The sequence below is a fragment of the Agelaius tricolor genome, unplaced genomic scaffold (genome assembly GCF_023055355.1).
Source record: "Agelaius tricolor isolate 1412-34295 unplaced genomic scaffold, bAgeTri1.0.p SCAF_12, whole genome shotgun sequence".
NCBI lineage: Eukaryota > Metazoa > Chordata > Aves > Passeriformes > Icteridae > Agelaius > Agelaius tricolor.
Window position 1 is genome coordinate 24,650,913 of NW_027269272.1, and position 25,152 is coordinate 24,676,064.

The following is a 25,152-nucleotide window of genomic DNA, read 5'->3' on the forward strand; positions in this document are numbered from 1 at the left end:
TGTTCCAGGAGAGGACACAAAAGTTTGCTTTATTCTGGATTAGTTTTATAAAGCCAGGAATGTGGCTTGTGCGAGTGTTTTCCTGCCTGGGGAATGGGAAATAATTGGGATTTCGTGGACCACACCTGTGTCCCTGCAGTGTCACCCTGTCCCTGCTGGGCACAGGGAGAACAGGATTCATCCTTTTTCCATCCCAGCTCTTGTTGGCTTCCTTGCTCCTGGTTCCAGCTTTCCTGGCTGCTCCAGCTCATTATTCAGGTCACTACAGTGGATTTTTCAAACCCAAAGGGGAGGGCAGGACCTCAGAAAATCACCATAATTACATTGAACCAGAGCTGATGGAATCTGCAGAAATTTCAATTTCTGAAGGAAAGGGGGATTGCACCCTTTCCCTGTTAACCCTTTGTGTGCAGGGTCTGTCCCAGGTGTGGAAGGGACAGAGCCAGGTCCCATTCCTGGTGTCTCCATTCCTGTTTCTCTCTGGAAGAGCTGCTGGGATGAGCCCTGGGGCTCCCCAGCTCCTCTTCCTCACCCCAAAAGGTTTGATCTCATCTCCTCACAGCTCTGGCTGTAACTCCAGCCTAATTATTCATGGGATTTCTTAGTAGAGAACTTTTTAAGGTCAGACTTCAATGGAAACTTAAGGGTTGTTCCCAACACTGGATTTATCTGGTGTAGGAAAAGCCTTATCAGGGCCCCAGGGGACAGCATCTCCTGCTCCAGGAGCTCTCCTGCTTCCCTCAGGGGATTTCTGGCTGGGGAAGGCAAAATGAGAATATTTTCTACATTGGCACTCTGCTGTTATTTGAAATCTCTGTGTGTGTTTGCTGCTTGCTGAGCTTTGGGGTTGTGCTGGAATCACAGAAATATTCCCCTTAGAGGTGCTGGGAAGAGTGGGAGACAGGCTTGGGACCAGCTGGTGAACACTGCTGACATTCTAAGCAGCTGAAAACTGATTTTTATTTTTATTTTTTTTTTTTTTGTCTCCTGCGTAACTCACCCAGACTGAATCTTCCCAGTTCTTGGTTTGTGCTTGGCACAGAGTGGAGTCTCTAAATCAGGAGAGACCATTTAGGCTAAACTAAAATAAAATAAAATAAAATAAAATATTCCACTGCTCTCCCTGAGTGCTGGGAGGGAGAGAACAATGGCACAGAAAGATGAATGCTTCTTGCTCTTTAATTGAGTCTAATGGGCTATAAATACATTTTTCCCCTCAACTACAGGAGCAGAATGAAAGGCTTCTGGTAAAACTGGTTTTTCACTCTGAAAAACCCCTGCTCTTTGGAAAAGCTTCTGCACAGAGGCACCTGTGGAAATCCCCTGGAGTGGTTTGAAGGCATTTTAATTCCTAATAAAAGCTCTCAGTTCAGGGGCTGCGCTGATGCAGGGCTGCAGAGTTGGAAATGTCATTTCAAGTTGAGTCATTTTGCAAACCTCCTTTTTTTTGTTTTTTTTTCCCCTACCTTCAGTGTTAACTTGATGAGCTCAGTAAAATCCAAAATGCAGCATTTTGCTGTCTCAAAAACGAGCAGTTCAGCACCTGTGTAAATGCAGAGGGTTTATGACTGTGACCATCATTTTTTAGGGTTATTGCTCTTCCTCTCTCTTCTGCCTGTTTATGCCAATATTAAAAACGATCCCTTTTGCTTGGATTTGATTACAGGGACATAAGAAAATGTTTCAGTTAATCCTGCTCGGGTGAAATATTCCTGACTGGCCCTCAAATGCAATCCCTGCTCACAAAATTTAGGAAATAAATTGTAATTTGAGTTTTTCTGGCTTTTTCTACATTCTTACCTGGTAGTGGCCAAGTCTTTTCAGGCATTTTAAAACCTTTTTTTTTGTTCCAGACCTTCATTTCATATTCAGCTCATCTCTGCTAATAGTTCCACCCAATTAGCATCAAAATCAGGTGAAATCTTGACATTCCTATTTTATTTTTTTTTTTTAGCACTTCAATCACACCTGTTTTGCTTTGTGCCTTTAACTAAACGGTTCCCCTTGGTAAATTCAAATATCACTCAGACACTGATGTCCCTTCCTCGTGGGTGCTGGTCAGAATTTCTGTGCTTGAGCATCTCCCATTTTTGGGGCTCCATCCCCTCAAAGCATCCCCAGCTCCCTGCCTGGCAGAGCTGACAGAAATTGCACCCAACCCCAGCTTTGGGCCTCATTTCCCCTCTAATTCTCATTTTTCTCCTCAAAGAGGCAATGATTGACTTTCTAATTAACATCCAGGGTTTGTGCACGTGCAATTTAGGTGCTGATGCTTTTCTTTCTGCTGCAGGAATAATTCCTTTGCTCTCATTATTCCTGATATTTTTAATTTCGGGGGGGTGTGTGTGTGGTTGTCAGAGCAAATATTCAGGGTGGGATAACCCAGCCCAGCTGGGATTTGATATCTCCATATCAAATGTGGGAAATTTGGGGACTCCACAGCCTCTCAGGCCACTCTGTTTGACCAGAAAAAGAAGGTTTTTATCCAAGTTTTCATGGAATTTCCTGCATTTCAGTCTGTGCCCGTTCAGGATAAACAGAAATTGTTGGCTTGGTGCGTTCACTTGGAAAATTGTCCTGTGACTTCTCCAATCTTTGGTGGAATAATTGATAAATAATTGATAAATAATTGATAAATCCAGAGGAATTGCACTCATTTGCTGGAGGGGGGGGCACCTGCAAATAACTTGGAATTAATAAATCCAAGCACAGTTCTAAATATTTAATAAATCCAAGCACAATTCTAACATTGCACAGGGTGGACTAAAGGAAAATTTAGGGAAAAATTAAGGAAAATTAGAAAAATTAGAATTGAGGAGAATTAACCACAAATTCCTGAATTTGAGGTAGAATAATCCGTGTACAATGTGCCTTCGGGCCTCGCTGGGGGAGAAGCAGCTCTTCAAATACAAGGTTCATTAATAATGAATTAATTCATTAATTACCCTGTGCTTGTGTGGGCAGTTCCTGTGGTTTCCCAGGAGAAATTCCCTGGTGCCACTCGGGACCAGCGTGCAGGGATGTGGAGCAGGACCCCAGGGGTGTTTTGAGGCTGCACTTTAATCTCTGATTTAATCTCTGGTGTTGGCTTTGGAAAATGAAATTTAACCCCAGGGCAGAGGGGACTCGTGGGCACTCCCAAACCTGGGACGAGCAGCGTTCCCAAGGCTTTGCCCCTTGGAGAGGCATTTATAACACAATTAATTAAAATTTGTTTGGGTGCTTCAGTGCCAAAAACGGCATTAAAAACAAACCAACTTTAACACAGGAATAAAACAACTTTATTACCATTTATTTCTCTATTTTTCTACTCAAAAACTGGAGCACAGAGCCCTTGCTGCCGTGTCAGGGAGGGAAACTGGAAAAGCCCAAATTAAAGCTGTGCCAGAAAAAGGGAATTTCCATTCCCTGCGCCAGGGGATGCTCCAGGGAGGGCTGGAAATGAGGGCTCAGCCTGGGCTGGTCCCTGCAGCTGCTCCCAGAGGTTACTCCGAGGTTACTCCGAGGTTACTCCGAGGTTACTCCGAGGTTACCCCGGCTTTACACCAGCCCCAGCTCCAGCCCAACCCTGCCCTCTGCTGGGCCCGAGCAGGGAATCAAAGGGATTTTCATTAATTAATGAATTAATTAAAATGAATGCTCTGGGTTTGTGTGTGTCAGGATTTACGGGCTGGGGGTGTTCCGAGGGCAGGGCAGGGGATTCCACTAGTGCTTTAAATGGAAAAAACAAAAAAAACCACATTAAATTTCATTCCACTCTGCCACGTGCTGCTTTCAAATTTAGAATAAAAATTTAGGATAAAAATTTAGAATAAAAATTTAGGATAAAAGTATTAAGTTTGATTCTGCTCCACCACGCGGTGCTTTAAAATTTAGAATAAACACACTCAATTTTATATCACTTTGCTATGTGGTGCTTTAAAATTTAGAATAAACACACTCAATTTTATATCACTATGCTATGTGGTGCTTTAAAATTTAGAATAAACACACTCAATTTTATATCACTTTGCTATGTGGTGCTTTAAAATTTAGAATAAACACACTCAATTTTATATCACTATGCTATGTGGTGCTTTAAAATTTAGAATAAACACACTCAATTTTATATCACTATGCTATGTGGTGCTTTAAAATTTAGAATAAACACATTAAATTTGGTTCCACTTTACCAATTGGGGCTTAAAAATCTAGAATAAAGATTTGGAATAAAAATTCAGAATAAACACATTAATTTTGATTTCACTCTGACACTTTGTGCTTTAAAATTTAGAATAAAAATTCAGAATAAACACATTAAATTTTATATCACTTTTCCACTTGGTGATTTAAAATCTAGAGTAAACACAATAAATTTGATTTTAGAATAAACTCATTAAATTTGATTCCACCTTACCAATTCGTGCCTAAAATTTCAGAATGAAAAATTTAGAATAAACCCATTAAATTTGATTCCGCTTTTACCAATTGGTTACTTTAAAATTTAGAAGAAAAAATTAAAATAAAATAGTCAGAATAAACACATTAAATTTGATTCCACTTTACCAATTGGTACTTAAAAATTTAGAATAAAAAATTAAAATAAAATATTCAGAATAAACACATTAAATTTGATTCCACTTTACCAATTGGTTACTTTAAAATTTAGAAGAAAAAAAATTTAAAGTGAAATAATTCAGAATAAATACATTAAATTTGATTCCGCTTTTACCAATTGCTTACTTTAAAATTTAGAAGAAAAAAATTTAAAATAAAAAAAATTCAGAATCAACATGTTAAATTTGATTCCGCTTTACCAATTGGTGCTTAAAATTTCAGAATAAAAAATTTAGAATAAACACATTAAATTTGATTCCGCTTTTACCAATTGGTTACTTTAAAATGTAGAAGAAAAAAAAAATTAAAATAAAAAATTCCGAATAAACCCATTAAATTTGATTCCGCTTTACCAATTGGTGCTTAAAATTCTAGAACAAACACTTTCTTTACCAATTGGTAAAGATAATCTTTTATTTTATATTTTATTTTAAATTTTTATTCTAAATTTTTAAGCACCAATTGGTAAAGCGGAATCAAATTTAATGTGTTTATTCTGAATATTTTATTTGAATATTATATTTTATTCTGAAATTTTAAGCACCAATTGGTAAAGCGGAATCAAATTTAATGTGTTTAAATTTAATGTATTTATTCTAAATTTTTTATTCTGAAATTTTAAGCACCAATTGGTAAAGCGGAATCAAATTTAATGTGTTTATTCTGATTTTTTATTCTGAATTTTTATTCTAAAATTTTAAGCACCAATTGGTAAAGTGGAATCAAATTTAATGAGTTTATTCTGAATATTTTATTTTAATTTTTTTTCTTCTAAATTTTAAAGTAACCAATTGGTAAAAGTGGAATCAAATTTAATGTGTTTATTCTGATTTTTTATTCTGAATTTTTGTTCTAGAATTTTAAGCACCAATTGGTAAAGCGGAGTCAAATTTAATGGGTTTATTCTGATTTTTTATTCTGAATTTTTATTCTACAATTTTAACCATCAATTGGTGAAGTGGAATCAAATTTAATGTGTTTATTCTGACTATTTTATTTTAATTTTTTATTCTAAATTTTTAAGCACCAATTGGTAAAGCGGAATCAAATTTAATGTGTTTATTCTGAATATTTTATTTGAATATTATATTTTATTCTGAAATCTTAAGCACCAATTGGTAAAGTGGAATCAAATTTAATGTGTTTAAATTTAATGTATTTATTCTAAATTTTTTATTCTGAAATTTTAAGCACCAATTGGTAAAGCGGAATCAAATTTAATGTGTTTATTCTGATTTTTTATTCTGAATTTTTATTCTACAATTTTAAGCACCAATTGGTAAAGTGGAATCAAATTTAATGAGTTTATTCTGATTTTTTATTCTGAATTTTTATTCTACAATTTTAACCATCAATTGGTAAAGTGGAATCAAATTTAATGTGTTTATTCTGACTATTTTATTTTAATTTTTTATTCTAAATTTTTAAGCACCAATTGGTAAAGTGGAATCAAATTTAATGTGTTTATTCTGAATTTTTTATTCTGAAATTTTAAGCACCAATTGGTAAAGCGGAATCAAATTTAATGTGTTTTCTGAATATTTTATTTTAATATGATATTTTATTCTGCATTTTTAAGCACCAATTGGTAAAGCGGAATCAAATTTAATGGGTTTATTCTGACTATTTTATTTTAATTTTTTATTCTAAATTTTTAAGCACCAATTGGTAAAGCGGAATCAAATTTAATGTGTTTCTTCTAAATTTAAGTCTTGACTTTTATTTAAATCTTTAACTTTAAATCTTTACCAATTGGTACTTAAAACTTTAGAATAAAAATTTAAAATAAAAAATTCCGAATAACCACATGAAATTTAATTTCACATTTCCGCACTGTAAAATTCCCATTAACGCCCTGAGCTGTGGGTGTGCAGCCCGGGGAGCGGGGGGGGCTCTCTGGGGGTGCTCATTAGGGCCAATTAACGCCGCCGTTAATTGCCGTGCAGTCGGCAGCGGAGTACGTGAAGGCGCGGCTGCCCGAGGTGCTGAAGCAGCACCTGCAGGACTACGAGCGGGACAAGGAGAACAGCGTGCTGTCCTACCAGAGCATCCTGGAGCAGCAGATCCTCTCCATCGACAGGGAGATGCTCGAGAAGCTCACCGTCACCTACGATGAGGCAGGTACGGCTGCGCCCCAGAAATCTCATTTACTGCCCCAAAAATGGCTCTTTTCCCCAAAAACCTTCCAGTTTTGTCATTGTTTTCTGAAATGTTTGTCCCCTCCTCAAGTGGTTCCTCGTAATTCTCATTTACTGCCCCAAAAACGGCTCATTTCCCCAAACACCTTGTGCAGATTGAGCCTTTCTTTGTGAAATGTTTGCTCCTCCTGAAGTGGCTCCTTAGAATTCTCATTTTCCTGCCCCAAAAATGGATCATTTTCACCCTTCCCCAAACACCTTGTGCAGGTTCAACTTTTGTCCTTGTTTTTCTGAAATGTTTGTCCCTCTTCAAGTGGTTCCTCAGAAATCTCATTTCCTGCCCCAAAAACGGCTCTTTTCCCCAAAAACCTTCAGTTTTTGTCATTGTTTTCTGAAATGTTTGTCCCTCCTCAAGTGGTTCCTCGTAATTCTCATTTACTGCCCCAAAAATGGCTCTTTTCCCCAAAAACCTTCCGTTTTTGTCATTGTTTTCTGAAATGTTTGTCCCCTCCTCAAGTGGTTCCTCATAATTCTCATTTACTGCCCCAAAAATGGCTCTTTTCCCCAAAAACCTTGTGCAGGTTGAGCTTTTCTCCTTGTTTTTGTGTTCGTCCCTCCTCAAGTGGTTCCTCATAAATCTCATTTTCCTGCCCCAAAAATCACTCTTTTCCCCAAACACCTTCAGTTTTTGTCATTGTTCTCTGCAATGTTTGTCCCCCCTGTAGTGGTTCCTCATAATTCTCATTTACTGCCCCAAAAATCATTCTTTTCCCCAAACCCCTTGAGTTTTTGTCCTTGTTTTCTGGAATGTTTGTCCCTCCTCAAGTGGTTCCTCATAATTCTCATTTACTGCCCCAAAAATCACTCTTTTCCCCAAACCGCTTGTTTTTGTCATTGTTTTCTGAAATGTTTGTCCCCTCCTCAAGTGGTTCCTTGTAATTCTCATTTTCCCGCCCCAAAAATGGCTCATTTTCATCCTTCCCCAAATCACTCTTTTCCCCAAACTGCTTCAGTTTTTGTCATTGTTTTCTGAAATGTTTGTCCCCCCTGTAGTGGTTCCTCGTAATTCTCATTTTACCGCCCCAAAAATGGATCATTTTCATCCTTCCCCAAACACCTCGTTCAGGTTCAACTTTTGTCCTTGTTTTCTGAAATGTTTGTCCCTCCTCGAGTCGTTCCTCATAATTCTCATTTTCCCGCCCCAAAAATCACTCACCTTGAGTTTTTGTCATTGTTTTTCTGAAATGTTTGTCCCCCCTGTAGTGGTTCCTCATAAATCTCATTTACTGCCCCAAAAATGGATCATTTTCCCTAACATCTTCAGTTTTTGTTCTTGTTTTCTGAAATGTTTGTCCCTTCTCGAGTGGTTCCTCGTAATTCTCATTTTACCACCCCAAAAATGGATCATTTTCATCCTTCCCCAAACGCCTTGTGCAGGTTCAACTTTTGTCCTTGTTTTTCTGGAATGTTTGTCCCCCTTGTAGTGTTTCCTCATAATTCTCATTTACCGCCCCAAAAATCACTCTTTTCCCCAAACCTCTTCAATTTTTGTCATTGTTTTCTGAAATGTTTGTCCCCTCCTCAAGTGGTTCCTCATAATTCTCATTTACCGCCCCAAAAATCACTCTTTTCCCCAAACCCCCTCAATTTTTGTCATTGTTTTATGAAATGTTTGTCCCTCCTCAAGTGGTTCCTCAGAATTCTCATTTTACTGCCCCAAAAATCACTCTTTTTCCCAAACCCCTTCAGTTTTTGTCATTCTTTTCTGAAATGTTTGTCCCCCCTGTAGTGGTTCCTTAGAATTCTCATTTTCCTGCCCCAAAAATGGCTCATTTCCCCAAAAAACTTGTGCAGGTTGAGCTTTTCTCCTTGTTTTTGTGGAGTGTTCGTCCCTCCTCAAGTGGTTCCTCATAATTCTCATTTTACTGCCCAAAAATGGTTCTTTTCCCCAAACACCTTGAACTTTTGCCCTCGTTTTTGGGAAATGTTTGTTCCTCCTGATGTGGTTCCTCATAATTCTCATTTTACTGCCCCAAAAATGTCTCATTTCCCCAAACACCTTGAACTTCCTGTCCTTCTTTTTGGGAAATGTTTGTTCCTCCTGAGGTGGCTCCTCATAAATGTCATTTTCCTGCCCCAAAAATCCCTTGTTTCTCCAAACCCCCTTTGCAGGTTGAGCTTTTTTGTCCTCATTTTTGTTCCTCCTCAAGTGGTTCCTCAGAATTCTCATTTTTCTGCCCCAAAAATGGCTCAATTCCCAAACCCCCCGTGCAGGTTGGGCTTTTGCCCTTGTTTTTGTGAAATGTTTGTTCCTCCTCAAGTGGTTCCTCAGAATTCTCATTTTCCTGCCCCAAAAATGGCTCATTTTCAGTCTTTCCCCAAACACCTTGTGCAGGTGCAACATTCATTCTCATTTTTATGAAATATTTGTTCCTCCTGAAGTGGTTCCCAAGAATTCTCCTTTTCCTGCCCCAAAAATTGCTCATTTTCCGTCCCTCCCCAAACCCCTTGAACTTTTGCCCTCATTTTTGTGAAATGTTTGTTCCTCCTGAAATGACTCTTTATAATTCTCCTTTTACTGCCCCCCCAAAAAAATTGTTCATTTTCAGTCTTTCCCCAACCCCCTTGTGCAGGTGGAGCTTTTTTCCTCGTTTTTGTCAGCTTTTATCCTCATTTTTGTGAAATCTTTGCTTTTCCTGTCCCAGGCTGGCTGGGAATGTCCCCCCTGGGTGCTGGCAGGAGCTCAGGGGACACTCCTGCCAACCCTTTGTGCTCTGCTGTTAATTATTTTAATTATCCCAAAACCCTGTAACTTTTTTTCCTTTAGTTTGGTCACTCCAGCTCCTCTCCGCTTATTTTCATTTAAAGGAGTTTGTTAGGGAGGAGAAAATGCAGGGAAATTACTGATTCCTGTCAGAAGGAAAAGAAAGCTTTTTCCTTTATGGAAATCTCAGGGTTTGTATGGCAAAAATAAAGATTAAAACTGCTTGAAACACATATTTGGGGATTTACCTCATCCAGCAAGAATCATGTGGAAATGAGAAGCTCCATAATAACTGGTTTAGAAGATTCCCAGCAGCACAGCTGTAAATGAAAGCCCAAAATCCCAGCTTGATCAGAGATGAAAACACAGCAGTGGAGCCCCTCACCCTCCTAATTGTGCCCCTTATTTATGAAAAGGCAGAAATGGCTCTACCTGCCCTCGGAACGAGAGCTGATTGTGAGCAGAGCACAGAAAATGGGCAGTTAAATGTAATTACAGCAGCTGCTGCCAATCCTGGGTGCCCTTGGTGGTGCCATTTTCCCTTTTTTTGGCTTTTTTCCCCAGCAAAATCAACTGAACGAGGAGCTCGAGCTGCTGCTGGGGCACAAAAAGTGAAGGAAACAATCCTTCAAAATTGGCAAAATACAAGTGCTGGTGGTGAAAGGGGAGCAGATGCAATTTTTGTCTGGCAGGGGGTGAGGTGAGGGATCCCCAGAGCCCTCCTGGAGCCCTGCCAGGGCCTCATCCCTGCAGGAATGAGCAGCAGCTGGAATTCCAGCAGCTGGAATTCCAGGGAAGCTGCCGGAGGAGGGACCTGGGGGGCTCCCACGCTGATGGTGTGGGCAGGGAAGCACTTCCACACCTTTTCCAGCCTTTCCCATCCCTCCTGGAGGGACCACTTTGCACCCCCAGGTAAATCCTTTCTGCCCAGGGATGAGTTCAGCTGCATCCATTTGCCAGAAGAAAGCTGAAATGCTCTGGGCTTGGCACCATTTTGGGTGTCAATTTGGCCTTTCTGGCAGCGTCCAGTGTTAATAAAGTGCAGCCTTGATGGACTCCACATCCCAGTGTGGATCTTTCCCTCTTTTTGTGAATCTTTCCCTTTAGGAAATCAATCCATCAGAGCCACACATAAAATGAGTTTGTCTGGAAATAGTCAAGTGCTGGCAAGATTTTTTTTTTTTTGGTGAGGTTTGAGTAAGGAAGATTTAAAAAATGAAAGGAGGCCAAAAGTGACAGATGGGGACAAATCCTCTCCTAATCTGTAAATCCTTTAGTTTAAAAAGTGGCATTCTTGACTAGCTAGGCTGGGGTAATTTTGTGCAAGAATATTTTCTCCCAACAAAGCTTTGCTGGCTCTTAATCCCATTCCTTTGATTTACAGTATCCCTAAACATCCGAGGTGGTCAGTGCCTGATCTGTGGCAAATTTTGGTTATTTAAAGGAATTTTAGCATTTAATGCCAATGTTCCAGGGGATTCCAGCCTGCTGGGAGGTTCTGGAGGGGCTTTTGTCCTGTGGGAAATGTTTTTTTTCTTTAATGGATGGCCCTTCTTCCCCATGAGTTCTGAGAAAATTGAGTTTCATTATTGCACAACAAAAAAAGAGATGGAATTCATTTTTCCCTGCTGTCAAGCAGACCTGGAGATATTGATATTTAGGGATTGCATCCAGAGCCAGCCCCAGAATGGGTTTTTTTAGCTGATATTTGCTGGTTTTGGGTGAGGGGGGCAGGGAAGGGGAAGATGGAAACTGGAAAGGAGATGGGAAATGGGAAATGGGAAATGTTCCTCCCACTTTAAGGTGGGCCCAGTGCTCAGAACTGGAAAGGAGATGGGAAATGGGAAATGGGAAATGTTCCTCACACTTTAAGGTGGGCTCAGTGCTCTGGGGGTCACAGCTGGGACTCCCCAATCTTGGAAGTCCTTCCCACCTCAACCATCCTGGCACTCCATGACAGCAACACTTCCCTGCTGATCAGGACTATCCATTCCATGACAGAAATTTGATTTTCCCCCCCGTGGTTCTGTGCCTCCCCTGGTGTTCCTGCAGGCACCACGTGTCTGATCGCCCTCCTGTCCGACAAGGAGCTGACCGTGGCCAACGTGGGCGACTCCCGGGGCGTCCTCTGTGACAAGGATGGCAATGCCATCCCCCTGTCCCACGACCACAAGCCCTACCAGCTGAAGGAGAGGAAGAGGATTAAGAGAGCTGGTGAGTTGTTGGAAGGTTCAGCTTTTATTTGTCACTAAAATTGACATTTCCCCGGAGAGGGTGGGAAGCGCCCGGCTGAGGTGGCAGCAGATCGAATATCCTGTTCTCCGCCCAAAATTCCAGTGGGATGCCCCAGGGCAGAGGTGGCAGCAGATCAAATTGCAGTTCATTGTCCCATCCCAGCTTTAGCCCCTGCAGTCCCACCCTGCTTGTTTTTCTCTCTCCAGCCCACGGGGTTTGTGCTCCTGGGCTGAGATTTGGATCATTTGTCCTTGGTGCCCAGCTGGAGCAGGAATTGTTTTGTCTCCCTGCTCTGTGCACAGAGCTCAGCATCCCCTCATGGGAAGCTCAGAACTGCACACTAAAGCAGCACAGAATGTGAAACACAAAAAAGCTCAAACCTGAGGCATCACCTCCCACATTCTGATCTCTGTAACCCCTTAGGATGAAACTTTGGGAGGTCTGGCGGGAACCAGAAATCTCCTTGGATGTTCCAAAGAGCTCCTTGGATATTCCAAAGACCTGTTTAGATGTTCCAAGAAAGAACAGCCTGGATGTTCCAGAGAGCTCCTTGGATGTTCCAAAGAAAGAGCTGCTTGGATGTTCCAAAGAAAGAGCAGCTTGGGCATTCCAAAGAGCAGCTTGGGCGTTCCAAAGAGCAGCTTGGGTGTTCCAAAGAAAGAGCTGCTAGGATGTTCCAAAGAGCAGCTTGGGCATCCCAAAGAGCAGCTTGGGCATTCCAAAGAGCAGCTTGGGCGTTCCAAAGAGCAGCTTGGGCATTCCAAAGAGCAGCTTGGGCGTTCCAAAGAGCAGCTTGGGTGTTCCAAAGAGCAGCTTGGGCGTTCCAAAGAGCAGCTTGGGTGTTCCAAAGAGCAGCTTGGGCGTTCCAAAGAGCAGCTTGGGCGTTCCAAAGAGCAGCTTGGGTGTTCCAAAGAAAGAGCTGCTAGGATGTTCCAAAGAGTAGCTTGGGCGTTCCAAAGAAAGAGCAGCTTGGGCGTTCCAAAGAAAGAGCAGCTTGGGCATTCCAAAGAGCAGCTTGGGCATTCCAAAGAGCAGCTTGGGCATCCCAAAGAGCTGATTGAAGCACTCTTTTCCCCCCAGGTGGGTTCATCAGCTTCAACGGCTCGTGGCGCGTGCAGGGCATCCTGGCCATGTCGCGCTCGCTGGGCGATTACCCCCTGAAGAACCTGAACGTGGTGATCCCCGACCCCGACATCCTGAGCTTTGACCTGGACAAACTGCAGCCAGAGTTCATGATCCTGGCCTCGGACGGGCTGTGGGACGCCTTCAGCAACGAGGAGGCCGTGAGGTTCATCAAGGAGCGCCTGGACGAGCCGCACTTCGGCGCCAAGAGCATCGTGCTGCAGTCCTTCTACAGGGGCTGCCCCGACAACATCACAGTCATGGTGGTGAAGTTCAGGAATAGCAGCAAAGCAGAGGAGCAGCAGTGAGGAGCCCCCGGGCCCGCTCAGGACTCAGAACAGTTTGTGTGTGCTGGGAAGCTCCAGGAACGCCGTGCGGGCTCTCCCGCAGCCGCGGATCCCTCTGGGCCCTGCTCGTGGCTTGACAAAAGGAGCAATACAACAAATAAATCCATGCTGAGCGACCACAAGAATCCAGTTTGTCCCCTGTCCCTGCCCCGTGCCCTCGCTGCTCCCTAGGAACCGACTGGAACCTCCCATTTCTCACTTTTCTTTAGGAATCCTGTGTAGGTTTGGGTTTGATTCCTCCCCTCGCGTGGGGCAGGGCAGGGGCAGGGCAGTGCTGCTGCTTCTCCCTCCTGGGTGTCACTGCTCAGGAGCTGCTCTCGTGTTCCTCATCTCTGCACCCTGCAGTGGTAGGGGTGGGTGGAGAAGGGTTTGTGATGTGAAGGAGGAAGAGGAGCCAGCCCTGAGCCTGCTGCCACTGCTGGCTCTGCTTTGTTCAACCTCCCCCCACAATGAACCCCTGCCAAGCATGTGAGTAGGTAGAGCTCCTGAGTTACCACGTTTATTCAGGCTGTGCATTACTCTAGGACAGTTCTTCTAGGCCATATTGTATCCAAACCAACTCATGGTGAACTCCAGCAAAGCCCTGGGAGCTCTGAAGCCCCTGGGTGGGAGCAGAATGTCTGTCCCTGACCGAGATCACCCCGACCTTACTGCTGTGGCATGGACTTGGAAGGAGATGAGAGAGAAAATGGATTTCACTGGTGACTGTTGGGAGCCTCACCCAAGCAGGGCGTTCCTCAGAGCTACCTAGCTGGAAGCCAAGCCTGTGAGAGACTTCCCTGTACCTCTGCAATGGATTTGTGGTGTTAATCCCAGGGCAGACCCCTCTGGACGGGCTTTTGGGATGACATGCAAATGCCAGGCAGCAGCAATGCACTGTAGAGATGAAAGGTTGTGTTAAATCTAGATTTTAAAAGTATGTTTAGATCTAACTTTCAGTATTTAATTGTATTTTGGGGTCTGTGAGTGCTGTAAGTTGGAGTGAGGACGGTTTGGGTTTGCTGCACCTCTGGTGCCAGCTGTGTCATGGCAGAGGGACAGGGCAGGCAGGATCTTGGATGGCTCCTTTATCCTTATCCTGCCTTACAGAACTCCTTGGGATCTCCCCAGAACGTGGTCCTGGACAATCTGCTCAAGTCTTCAGGGTGATGGAGGCTGCCTGTGTTTGGTGTGGAGCTGGGTCAGGGATGGGATGGATTCCCTGCCCTTGCCTGTTCCTTGGGAAAGTCCAACATTCCTCAATTCCCAGCTGTGCCCCCCCACTCACCTGCAGGGGTCTGGGGAGGGGCTGAGGAGGTCGGGGTCTCTCAAGGCAAAAAATCAAAGAGCACAAACTTCTGCTCGAGAAGGAATCCCCATCTTGGTCTTGTTTCGTCCCTAGCTCACCTCTCCCCCAACAAACTTCCCTCCTTTAATTTGTCTCAGCCCTGAATTGGTGGTATTTCCAAAGTGTGCCTGGAGCCCTGTGCTGATGCTGAGCTCCAGGAAGAGCCCCTGAGCAGTGTCCAGCAGGCAGGAGCCTGCCCTGCTCCTTTCCCTGCCCTTCCCCATCCTTGGTGCAGCTGAGCAGGAATTGCTGATATTTGCCTCAGGGGTTGCAGTGTGCACTGAGGGCAGTGAGGACAGAGTGCTGGCAAGTGCAGCCCCTGGGTGGGGAGGATTCCATGGGAATGCTGGATCTGGGCTGGAATGGCACAGAGCACTGGGGGAGCAGCTGCAGGCAGAGCTCAGGGTGTGGAGTTTGCCTTCCCTGTCCCCTTCAGTGTCCCCTTGTGCCTTCCCTGTTCCCCTTCCCTATCCCCTTTCTCCTTCCCTGCTCCCCTTGTGCCTTCCCTGTCCCCATCCCTGTCCCCTTGTGCCTTCCCTGTGGAGGGCACAGCTCCTGGGCAAGGAGGAATTCCAGCAGCTCTGAAGGACAGGGGTGTTTGTGATCCCTGAGCCATGCCAGGCAGTGCAGGAGCTGCAGTGGTGGCCATGCCCAGAGGAACAGCACAGATCCAGCGGGGGTGGCAGCTCCTGGGGCATTCCTGAGGGATCCATGGGCTCTGAGCACGGGAACAGGAGCTGGCAGGGATGGCAGCAGGGGCAGGGCAGGGCAGGGAGCCACTCCACAAGGGGATTCAGGCAAAGCCAACAAGGCAGGAGGGGTTTGCAGGTTTGCTGGATCCTTCCAGGATCGTTCCAGGATCCTTCCAGGATCCTTCCAGGATCATTCCAGGATCATTCCCTGTCCCTCAGGCAGCCCTGTGCCAAGCTCCAAGTGGCTGCAGCTTCCTCCCCCCTCCCTGGCAGGGCTGTCCTGGCCGGAGCCATCCATGCCAACAATCTCTGCTCAGCCTGGGGATTTTTGCTTTGGTTGCTTTGAAAATGGAGCTTCAGCTGCTTCAGGTTTGAAGAGGAAGGACTGATGGAGGTGAGAGGCTTTGTGTGGTGTCCCACACCCACGTGCAGTGCCTACCTGTGCTCCCAGCTGGAAGCTTTGGAAGCTTTCCCTGCAAAGGGAGGCGTTTCCAGCTTTCCAGTGGTGCTGATTTGTGCCAAACTCTGTCGTGACACAGCTGGAGGCTGGCAGGATGAACTCCTTGTACATAATCGCTGATGCAGGGCTCTCCCACTGCCTTAACACTCCATCCTCCTCCTGGGCAGGTGCTGTGGCCAGGAATTCTCTCAGGCTGTGGCAGCGGGGCTCCAGGCTCCTGCTGCTGCCCTCCCGACCACAGGGAGCTGCCTCTGGGAGCTGCTGCTGCCCGCCCAGCCGGGTTTGGGGGCTCCATCCCCTGGGGCACAGCCGGGTCTGGGGGCTCCATCCCCTCGGGCAGAGCTGGCAGCTCCTGCTGCCCAATCCCCCGGGGACAGCTGAGCCTCAGGGCACAGGGAGAGGCTGCCAGGGAGCACCTGCAGGTGACCCAAGGTGACCAAGGGACCTTGAGCCACGAGGCTGAGCCAGTGCTGGGGAATGGGGCTGTTCCCAAATTGGGCTGTTCCAGGGGCATCCCAGTGCTTGGGAACTGGGTTCTTCCTAACTTGGCTGTTCCCAAACTGGGCTGTTCCGAGGGATATCCCAGCTCCCAGTGCTTGGGAACTGGGCTGTTCCAGGGACATCCCAGAGCTTGGGAACTGGGCTGTTCCCAAACTGGGCTGTTCCCAAACGGGGCTGTTCCCAGGGATATCCCAGCTCCCAGTGCTTGGGAACTGGGCTGTTCCCAAACTGGGCTGTTCCCAAACTGGGCTGTTCCCAAACTGGGCTGTTCCCAAACTGGGCTGTTCCCAGGGGTGTCCCAGCTCCCAGCTCTGGGGAATTGGGCTGTTCCCAAACTGGACATTCCAGCTCCCAGCACTCTGGAGTTGGGCTGTTCCCAAATTGGGCTTTTCCCAAACTGGGCTGTTGCCAAATTCATCTGGTCCCAGGGATGTCCCAGCTCCCAGTGCTTGGGAATTTGAGCTGTTCCCCAGGCATGTCCCAGTGCTCAGGAACTGGGCTGTTCCCAGGGGTGTCCCAGCTCCCAGCTCTGGGGAATTGGGCTGTTCCCAAACTGGACATTCCAGCTCCCAGCACTCTGGAGTTGGGCTGTTCCCAAATTGGGCTTTTCCCAAACTGGGCTGTTCCCAAATTCATCTGGTCCCAGGGATGTCCCTACTCACAGTGCTGGGGATTTGGGCTGTTCCCAAGCCGGGCTGTTCCCAAGCTGGGCTGTTCCCAAACTGGGCTGTTCCCAAGCTGGGCTGTTCCCAGGGCTGTCCCAGTGCCTCCCCTGGGATGCTCTGCTGATTCCCTCAGCCTGCAGCACAGGGATTGCTCTGGAGCTCATCCATCCCTGGGGTCATTCCTGCGCTGTCCCAGCCTGTCCCCATCGTGTGGCACCGTGGCTCCTTCTGCTGGCCTGAGACATTCCCACCAACCCCACAGCAGCCCCCGGGATAAAGGGTTCCAGCTCCCACTGCTGCTGCTAAACCATTGCAGGGTTAAACCATTCCCAGTGGTGAAATTAAAAATATTGTGAAGATTTTAGAATCCAGGAGTCAGAATTAAAGCACTGCATCAGCTTGGCTGCAGAAACACCAATGCCACAGCCTCAAAAAAAAAAAAAAAATAAAGGGAATTTTGTGTCTCAGGATACAGGAGAGTCCTGCTTTAAATAATATGGATTTATTGCTGATGTAGCTGATACTTGTTTTACACAGAGAAGCATTTAGTCAGTGATTCTATCACAGAAAAAACACCTCAGCAGCCTTTCATGCCCCAAAGCTGGATTTTAGGCCTCTGAACAAAATTCCAGGTGAGAATGTTGTGCTGGAATTTGGCCACTGCAGAGCCCAGAGCTGCAGCCTCTGTGCCCAATATATTCATAAATGGCCTTTCTGAAACTCCCAGAGAAAAAAGATCTGTACAGACAATTAACAATGAGCTGAAGCTTTGTTACTTTTTAGTTTTCCAGTGCTGACTGGAAAAGGCTTAGGGGAGCCAGTGGATAAAATCTGGATTTTCCTGAGGGAGCCCAGAATTCCAGGGATCAGCTCTGGAGGATGATCTGGGTGCTCTGGGAAGCAAAACCTGGTGGGTGCAGCTGCCAGAACCACAAACCGAGGCTGGAGGGCAATTCCTGAGGGGAAAACGATGGATTCATTCCATGGATTTGGGCAGCTCCTGTGCCTGCTCTGCCCTGCCCTGAGGGAGATGGAATTGAGGGGGTTTTAAGGTCCCAAGCCAGTCTGGGATTCTGGGAATTATCTCAGCAATATGGAACTAAAGCACTTTGGTTCCTTTTCCCAAGCATATTTCATGGCCAATCCTGCATTTTTTGGAAGCCTGAGTTGCACCCATGGGCACAGGAGCCTCTCTGACACCAGACATCCAGAAATGGGAGGCAGAATGTAGGGAAATGCCCCAAACATCCTGTTACACTGAGCACAGGGAATCTCCTGTCTGATTTATGGGAATTTCTTTGTGCCAGCATTGCAGCATTCAACTCCTCTGAAATAACACCCAGACTGGGAATTTCACCTTGGAACCCACTTCTGCTCCCCACCCAGCAGCAACTTCCAAACACCTTTGCCCAATGAATTATTCTTCTTCTTCTTATTATTATTATTAGGCTTTTCAGGTCAGGAAACCCCACAGTTTTCCCATCAAAATCACAAATATTTGAACTCTGATTTCATACAGCTGCATGAAAAAAAAAAAAAAAACCTTATTTGGGATTTGAGAAACCTTTAACCTGTGTTTTACACTTTGTTTTTAGTACAATATTCCAGGCAGATGCAATAAAATTTGGCCCCTCCCTACTTCAATGCCCAGATTATTTCATACTTTTAAGGTTTTTCACCTTTTGCCAGGCTGCTCACACTAAAAACTTCCCTAAAATGGCTTTGAGCAGAAACAGGAGCTCAGTTAGGAATTTTACAGCCTTTTAAGCAATAATAAAGTCAGAATCAAATACAAGCCAGACTTGGAATTGAGGTTTTTTTTAAGAAAACCAGGAGCAGGATGGATGTTTTTCCAGTGCTGCTGGCACTGTAAATGACAATTAACTTCAGGTGGCACAAAGAGATCACTGTGTACAAACCTTGGAACCTGAGAGCAGCGTCAGCATTTGGGGCACACAAACCCCGAGTTCCTGCAGGTGACAGGAGAATTTCTGGCCATCCCCACCTCCCCAGGACTCTCATTCCTCCCCCACCACGGGCACTCTCTGCTTTATCCATTTTCTGAAGGCAGCAGAGTCACGGTTACGTTTTTATTTTGGAAAAAGCAATACAAGCTGTGCTGTAGTATCAGTGTTCTTGTGGTAAATAATTTATTTCCAAGCATTTCACACGGCAGGCTCAGAGAAGCACGGAGGGGTGTGGGGTTTGAGATGTGCAAACAATCACAGAACAAAGCAGTTCTCCCAGTACCTGCTCAGAGAACAATCAAATCCCAGCTCCCAAACCCGCAGCACAGCTGGAATTTCACCTGGAATAAAAGCATCATTCCCTCAGTTATGCAATACTGTATTTTCCCAAAAAAAAAAAAATTAATAATAATAATACCCTTTATTTTTTAAAAGCTTTGACCTTTTTCCCCATCAGAACACTGAAATCCTTGTCTGGAGGAGTGTTGTCCCCAAGACTTTTTCATCCCAAAAACAAAAAACCACAAGAAATTCCACCCCAGCCCCAGGTGCAGCTGTGGAGCAGAGCCAAAGCCAGCGGTGTCCCCAGGGTGCTGGGGGCACTGGTGACCCCTGGGCTCTGCCAGGGCTGTGGGTGCTGCCCTGGGCCCTGCAGGGCTGTGGGTGCTGCCAGGGCTGTGGGTGCTGCCCTGGGCTGTGGGTGCTGCCCTGGGCCCTGCAGGGCTGTGGGTGCTGCCAGGGCTGTGGGTGCTGCCAGCCCGAGGGGAAGCCCTGGGAGCGTGGCCAGGGCGTCTCCGCAGTCCCTCCCCCGTGTAGTGGATGTGTCCAGGTCAATTCTGTTCATGCAACTGCAAATTCTGTATCGTTGTCCATTAGAAGTGTAAACTACTGAGAACTGGGCCTTGCTGATATGAATAAAGTGATTAAAAAATGGTCTTTACACACAGGGAGGAGTTGGTCTTCTTTAAAGTAGCAACGGGCGGATTTCTTCTTTTTTGCGTTTTCAAACTGGAACCAAATGATTCATCTAGGCATAAAAAAAATTCATGAAGAAACAGGCACAACAAAAATGGTTTTTCATCTTCTCCACAGGGTTCCAAACGTCCTGGGATGCAGCACACACACACACACACACACACAGGGGTGGGGGGATTGATGATCCCAGTGTTTTTGGGATGTCCATGTTGATCGTGAGCTCCACTCCATCCCCCTGGTCTGGGAGCACCAGCAGGGACACCAAAGTCTCTCCATTTAATATGCACACACAAAGTGCATCACATCTCCAGCATTTCTCACCAGCTCCTGCAGATCCCACAGGATCCCCAGGCTGGGAACACTCCTGGAAACCTCGTGGAGATGAGAAATTTAAATAACAAGGTGTGGCAGTCTCAGGAGGTTTACACATCAAACAAGGTGGGGTTGGTTTGGGCTAGGCAGAGAACAAATAAAGGAGGGTGGCAATAAAGCAATAAAACCAATCCAGGCAGGAATTCAGGAAGCATCCTCCAAGCTGCTTTCTTGGCAGGAACATCTTTCCTCGATAGCATTTTGTACATTCCAGAAGATTCAGCGGGAAATCCCAGGGCTGCTCCGAGGACAAGGAAAGGCAGCAGAGGCAGATGGGACAGAGCATTCCAAGGCACCCTCTGGCTGTGGGATACACACCTGGAAAAGAGCTTTGTGAATCCCTGGTTTTGTTGAAAAGCACTGGAATGCCCTAGAGAAACACTGCCCCAGCAGTCAGAGTCATTCTAGAGGCCACTCTCACAGCCAATGGAAGATTCTAAAGAAATCCACAATCAAAGGCAAGGTTTTGAAGTGTTGGCTGACAAATCCTGCCAAAACTGGATCAGTTCACTTGATGTAAGGCCATGAACTGCAATCAAACGCCTGTACTTGCAGATATCAAAGTCGATTTTATAGAGAAAGAATTGTTCTGCATCTTGTGGAAGAGTGATGTTGACTTTGAGTATATTTAAGCAAATCCCCACATAAACATCCTCAAATTTCAGAGGTCTGACGTGGCTCATCAGCTCGTAAGTCCTCAGGGCCAGTTTTCCATCCAGGATGTATCCCAGGCCGCTGCAGTAGGGAGGATAGAGCCTGAAGGGATATTCCTGGTAGGAGATGAACCTTTTCCTGTCAGCGCCTCGGTAGGCGAAGTTATCGATGAGGGGGTACCCGGTGAAAACGTTCTCCGAGGAGTTCAGCTGCAGCAGGAGCTGCACCAGGTTGGGAGTGTTGATGAAGACATCGGCGTCGGTCTTCATGAAGAACCTGGCGCTGGAACAGAACTCAGAGAACCACTGGAAGGCCATGATGGTCTTCAGGGTGAGGTTGTCATACGTGTCCACGAAGTCCTGGCGGATGATGTCCCCGTAGAGGATGCTCTCGTCCTCCACCGCCAGCGCCGCCGCCCTGTCCTCCCTCTGCGTGTCCTGCCCCAGCAGGAACAGCGTCAGGATGCGCTGGCCCCACCAGGACTCCCGGGAGCCCCACGTGATCCTGATGGCCTGCCTGGCTTTCAGGTCCCCGGGGCTGGAAGCCACCAGGATGACCAGGAAGGGGCGGAGGTCGGTGCAGGTGGGGCGCGGGCGCAGCGTGAACGGGCGCGGCTGCCGGTGCACGGGCTCGTACTCGTAGAAGTACAGAGGGTTCACAGTCTCCAGGGCAGCCCTGGGGGAGGAGGTTATGTACCACACGGTTATCGTGGAAAACACCACCAGACACACGAAAATCCATTTCAAAGGTCTCATGCACAAGGCGTTGATCAGGACCGGGATCATGGCTGGGATCTGCTGGTGCCGCTCAGGATCTGTTCCGTGAGTCCTGGAGCATCTTCCTCACTGAAGGAGAAAGGGGAAAGTGGCATTCAGAGTGCTGTTAGTCAAATATTCCCTTTTCCTTGTGTTGGCTGAAGCGCCAGCTGCATTGTACTGTGGTACCAGCTAAGCCAAGCATTCCTGATCCAGCTGTCCTGATCCCAGGGATGGCACGGAGCCCCAGCCCAGCAGGGTTTGCTGAGTGTAGGGCACGGAGCCCCAGCCCAGCAGGGTTTGCTGAGCAGGATATGGAGCCCCTGCCCAGCAGGGTTTGCTGAGCAGGGCACAGAGCCCCAGGCCAGCAGGGTTTGCTGAGTGTAGGGCACAGAGCCCCTGCCCAGCAGGGTTTGCTGAGCAGGGCACAGAGCCCCTGCCCAGCAGGGTTTGCTGAGTGTAGGGCACAGAGCCCCTGCCCAGCAGGGTTTGCTGAGTGTAGGGCACAGAGCCCCTGCCCAGCAGGGTTTGCTAAGCAGGGCACGGAGCCCCAGCCCAGCAGGGTTTGCTGAGTGTAGGGCACAGAGCCCCTGCCCAGCAGGGTTTGCTGAGCAGGGCTTGCACAAAAAGCAAAGCTCGTGGCTTCCACCCTGCAGACCCCCCTGCACAGACCTGATCTCCAGGCAGGGTCCTGCTCCAAGAATCCAGGGATCTCCAGGTGCCTCTGACTCGACTCCACCTCAAGGACACGGGACCGTGCACAAAACCCAGCAAACACTCAGGAAGTGGATGCTCAGAGCCTCAGAGTTTTGGTTTTTCTGTTCATGCACAAAACCCAGCAAACTCTCAGGAAGCGGATGCTCAGAGCCTCAGAGTTTTGGTTTTTCTGTTCATGCACAAAACCCAGCGAACTCTCAGGAAGCGGATGCTCAGAGCCTCAGAGTTTTGGTTTTTCTGTTGGAGGCAGGAAATCTGCGTGATCTGCATGAGCCTCAGCACGTGGGCAGGAAAGCAGAACTGGGAGCAAGTGCTTCACTTTCATTCAAGGCCTGAGCAGCTGCTGCTGCTGAGAGGGAGGGGGGAAGGTAAAAATCACCTTCCTTAAATCAAGCGACATACTCAAGCTGGTTTTGACTAAAATCATGACTGTTTTTACCATTAGCCAGGTGATTTTTGGATTTGAGGCACACAAATCCACAGCAGGTCCTTCCAAACCCCTGTGGAATCCGTGCTGAAGCTGCTGCTCCAATGTCAGGATTAGAGATTCCAATGGATAAATCTTCACAAAATTCAGTTTAAAACCAAACCCCCGGGCCTGTACCCACATGTAGTTTTATTTCCTTAAAACTACATGTGCTCTATCATCTATTTTAGACATCTTTAAGCCAAAATAACCCCAGTGCCTAACTGTGGGAATTCCAAATGGTTTCTGATGTTTGCAGTGATAATATTTATCCTGCACAAGCACACACAAAGACACAGTCAGGATGACAGAAGGTTTGGTTTCACAGCACAGTTAATTACCCTTTATCTTCAAAAATATAACCACAGGGCTCATAAATGTTTTCGATTTGACAAATAAATCCAACCTCCAGAACAGCACTGTGGAGTCCAGGGGAATTTGATTTTCCAGAGCCCACCTGCCTCGTGTTTCTGTGTAGGATCTGATTAAAATTAATCATCCTTTAAAGGAAGCATTTGGAGAACATTTCACCAACAATGGCCTTAAAACAGATTAAAGCAATTTTATATAAAGTATTTAAATAGAAGAATTTCAGACTGATTCCTCTCAAAATCAGTAATTAACTAATAGGAATCTTCTCTTTTTATGCACCAACCTGAATTTCAGTGGAGAATAGGAGAATACATACTGGAAGAAAATAACCTAGGTTATGTATCAGTATTATTTGATTTTAGATCAATAACATTTATTTTGATTATCAACTTTAAAGCTTATCAGTGCAAACTGATCCATTTGATCAGTTCCTGTCCGCCTAATGGAAAAAATATTATAGTTTGATTTTTAAAGGAAGAAAAAGCCTGGTTTCATGACACTCTAAACAACAAAATTGGAGACAAATCCTGACCTGCTACATAAGGAAAAATCTGTGAAAATAAACATCAGTTCAGGTCCTTCAGGAAACACCAGCCACACAGGGAAATAAATCCCCACCTTCTCCTCTTTGGAGTGCTTGAAGCACAATGAGGCAGTTGAGTCAGCAAGCTCTGAGCACTCCTGCTCAGTCACGGTGCAGGTTCTGCCCTTCCAGCTCCTCCTCCACCTCCAGACTTTGTGCTGGCACTCGTTCCCTTCCAGCTGTGGATGACAGCTCCTTCCAGGGCATTGCTTTCATTTTCTTCCAAGCTGAGATTGCGCCAAAAGATAAAACTGGTGACTTTTGAGATAAATGTGAGGCAACACAAGGCTCAGAACGCTCCTCTACAGGGATTTAGATCCATCTCCACCTAGGCAGGGGATTGTGTAATGTGGATGTGCTTGGGCATGAAAAAGGTGGGAAATTCTCATATTCATTAAAGATTACTAATTATAATAACCAATAGTCCAATATGATTATTTTAAAATACCACAATAAGAGGTGTATAGGAAAATAATTCCTTTTTAAGGCTACCAGCAGAAATAATTTGGAAATATATTATTTAAAGCTGGCTTTAGGGCCGGCTTGGGCGCAGCCTGGACTATGGGACACGTGTCCCCGCACAGGGCAGGAGATGAGCGAGATTAAGTTTAAAGTCCTTCCAGCCCAAACCAGCCACCGATTATACGATTTTGAACTTAAAACCAATCGAAACTAGAGGCAATTTTGCAAGACCCCGGGCCGCGATGCTCTAATATAACAAAACTTCAACTTAAAAAAATAAAAAAAAAACACCTTTACAAGACCTTTACCAGCGCCTGGCTGTCACTCGCTGCTCCCGCTCCCAGTCACCTTGGCCGGAGCGCGGGGAGCGCGGGGAGGTGGTGCCGGGCAGGAGGGGACGGCAGCCGGGCTGTGCCGCCCTCTGCCGAGCCCAGACACCCCCTCCAGCCTTTTTCTGGCCTTTTTCTGGCCTTTTTCTGGGCTTCTGCATCCCAGCCGGCAGCGCCGCGCCGCTCGGGGCTGGGCGCGCTTCCCCCGCACGCATCGCACCGCACCCTGGGCTGCCCGAGCGCCGCGAAGCCGCTCTCCATCCCCATCCCATTCCATCCCATTCCATCCCCATTCCATCCCACCCCATCCCATCCCATCCCCATTCCATCCCATCCCATCCCATCCCATCCCATCCCATCCCATCCCATCCCATCCCACCCCATCCCATCCCCATTCCCGTTACCGTGTCCCGCTCGGGGCGCTCCGGGCCGGGCGCGGCGGCCGCAGCGGGAAGGAGCCGCCTCCCCTTCCGCCTCCCCGAGCGGCGCCCGCTCCTCCGCCCTCCCCGGCCCCGGCCCCGGCTCCCCGCGTCCCTCCGGCAGCCGGGGCCGGGCACGGGCAGCCGAGCCGCCTCCCCTCGGTGCCCCGGCCGTGAGGATTCGCCGCCCGATTCGTGCATCCATCACCCTCGTCACTCCATCGAGCCTGCCCG

At 46.7% G+C, this 25,152-nt stretch overlaps 2 protein-coding genes across 3 annotated transcripts in view; one reads left to right on the forward strand and one right to left on the reverse strand.

Annotated features, from left to right (window-relative positions):
- The window catches only part of PPM1L (protein phosphatase, Mg2+/Mn2+ dependent 1L), a 68,081-nt gene extending 48,321 nt beyond the window's left edge, over positions 1-19,760 (forward strand). The window contains exons 2-4 of the mRNA XM_071438159.1: positions 6,543-6,717; positions 11,551-11,712; positions 12,814-19,760. Coding sequence (XP_071294260.1) covers positions 6,543-6,717; positions 11,551-11,712; positions 12,814-13,163 — 687 coding nt within the window. The 3' untranslated portion in view covers positions 13,164-19,760. The remainder of the gene's footprint in view (positions 1-6,542; positions 6,718-11,550; positions 11,713-12,813) is intronic.
- B3GALNT1 (beta-1,3-N-acetylgalactosaminyltransferase 1 (Globoside blood group)) lies at positions 18,924-25,047 on the reverse strand. Of its 2 annotated transcripts, XM_071438160.1 has the most exons (3): positions 24,904-25,047; positions 23,744-23,935; positions 18,924-21,660 (listed from the first exon to the last, which is right to left on the reverse strand). In XM_071438160.1, the coding sequence occupies exon 3, from the start codon at positions 21,598-21,600 to the stop codon at positions 20,614-20,616; it is 987 nt and encodes a 328-aa protein (XP_071294261.1). In that variant the 5' UTR covers positions 21,601-21,660; positions 23,744-23,935; positions 24,904-25,047; the 3' UTR covers positions 18,924-20,613. The 2 variants fall into 2 exon arrangements, with proteins under 2 accessions (XP_071294261.1, XP_071294262.1); XM_071438161.1 differs by lacking the exons at positions 23,744-23,935; positions 24,904-25,047 and adding an exon at positions 22,243-23,383.
- Positions 25,048-25,152: the final 105 nt, after the last annotated feature.

What these genes read in the sequence shown, in the direction of transcription:
- B3GALNT1 (XM_071438160.1), bottom strand. Translation starts at nt 21,600, where the DNA reads ATGATCCCGGTCCTGATCAACGCCTTGTGCATGAGACCTTTGAAATGG.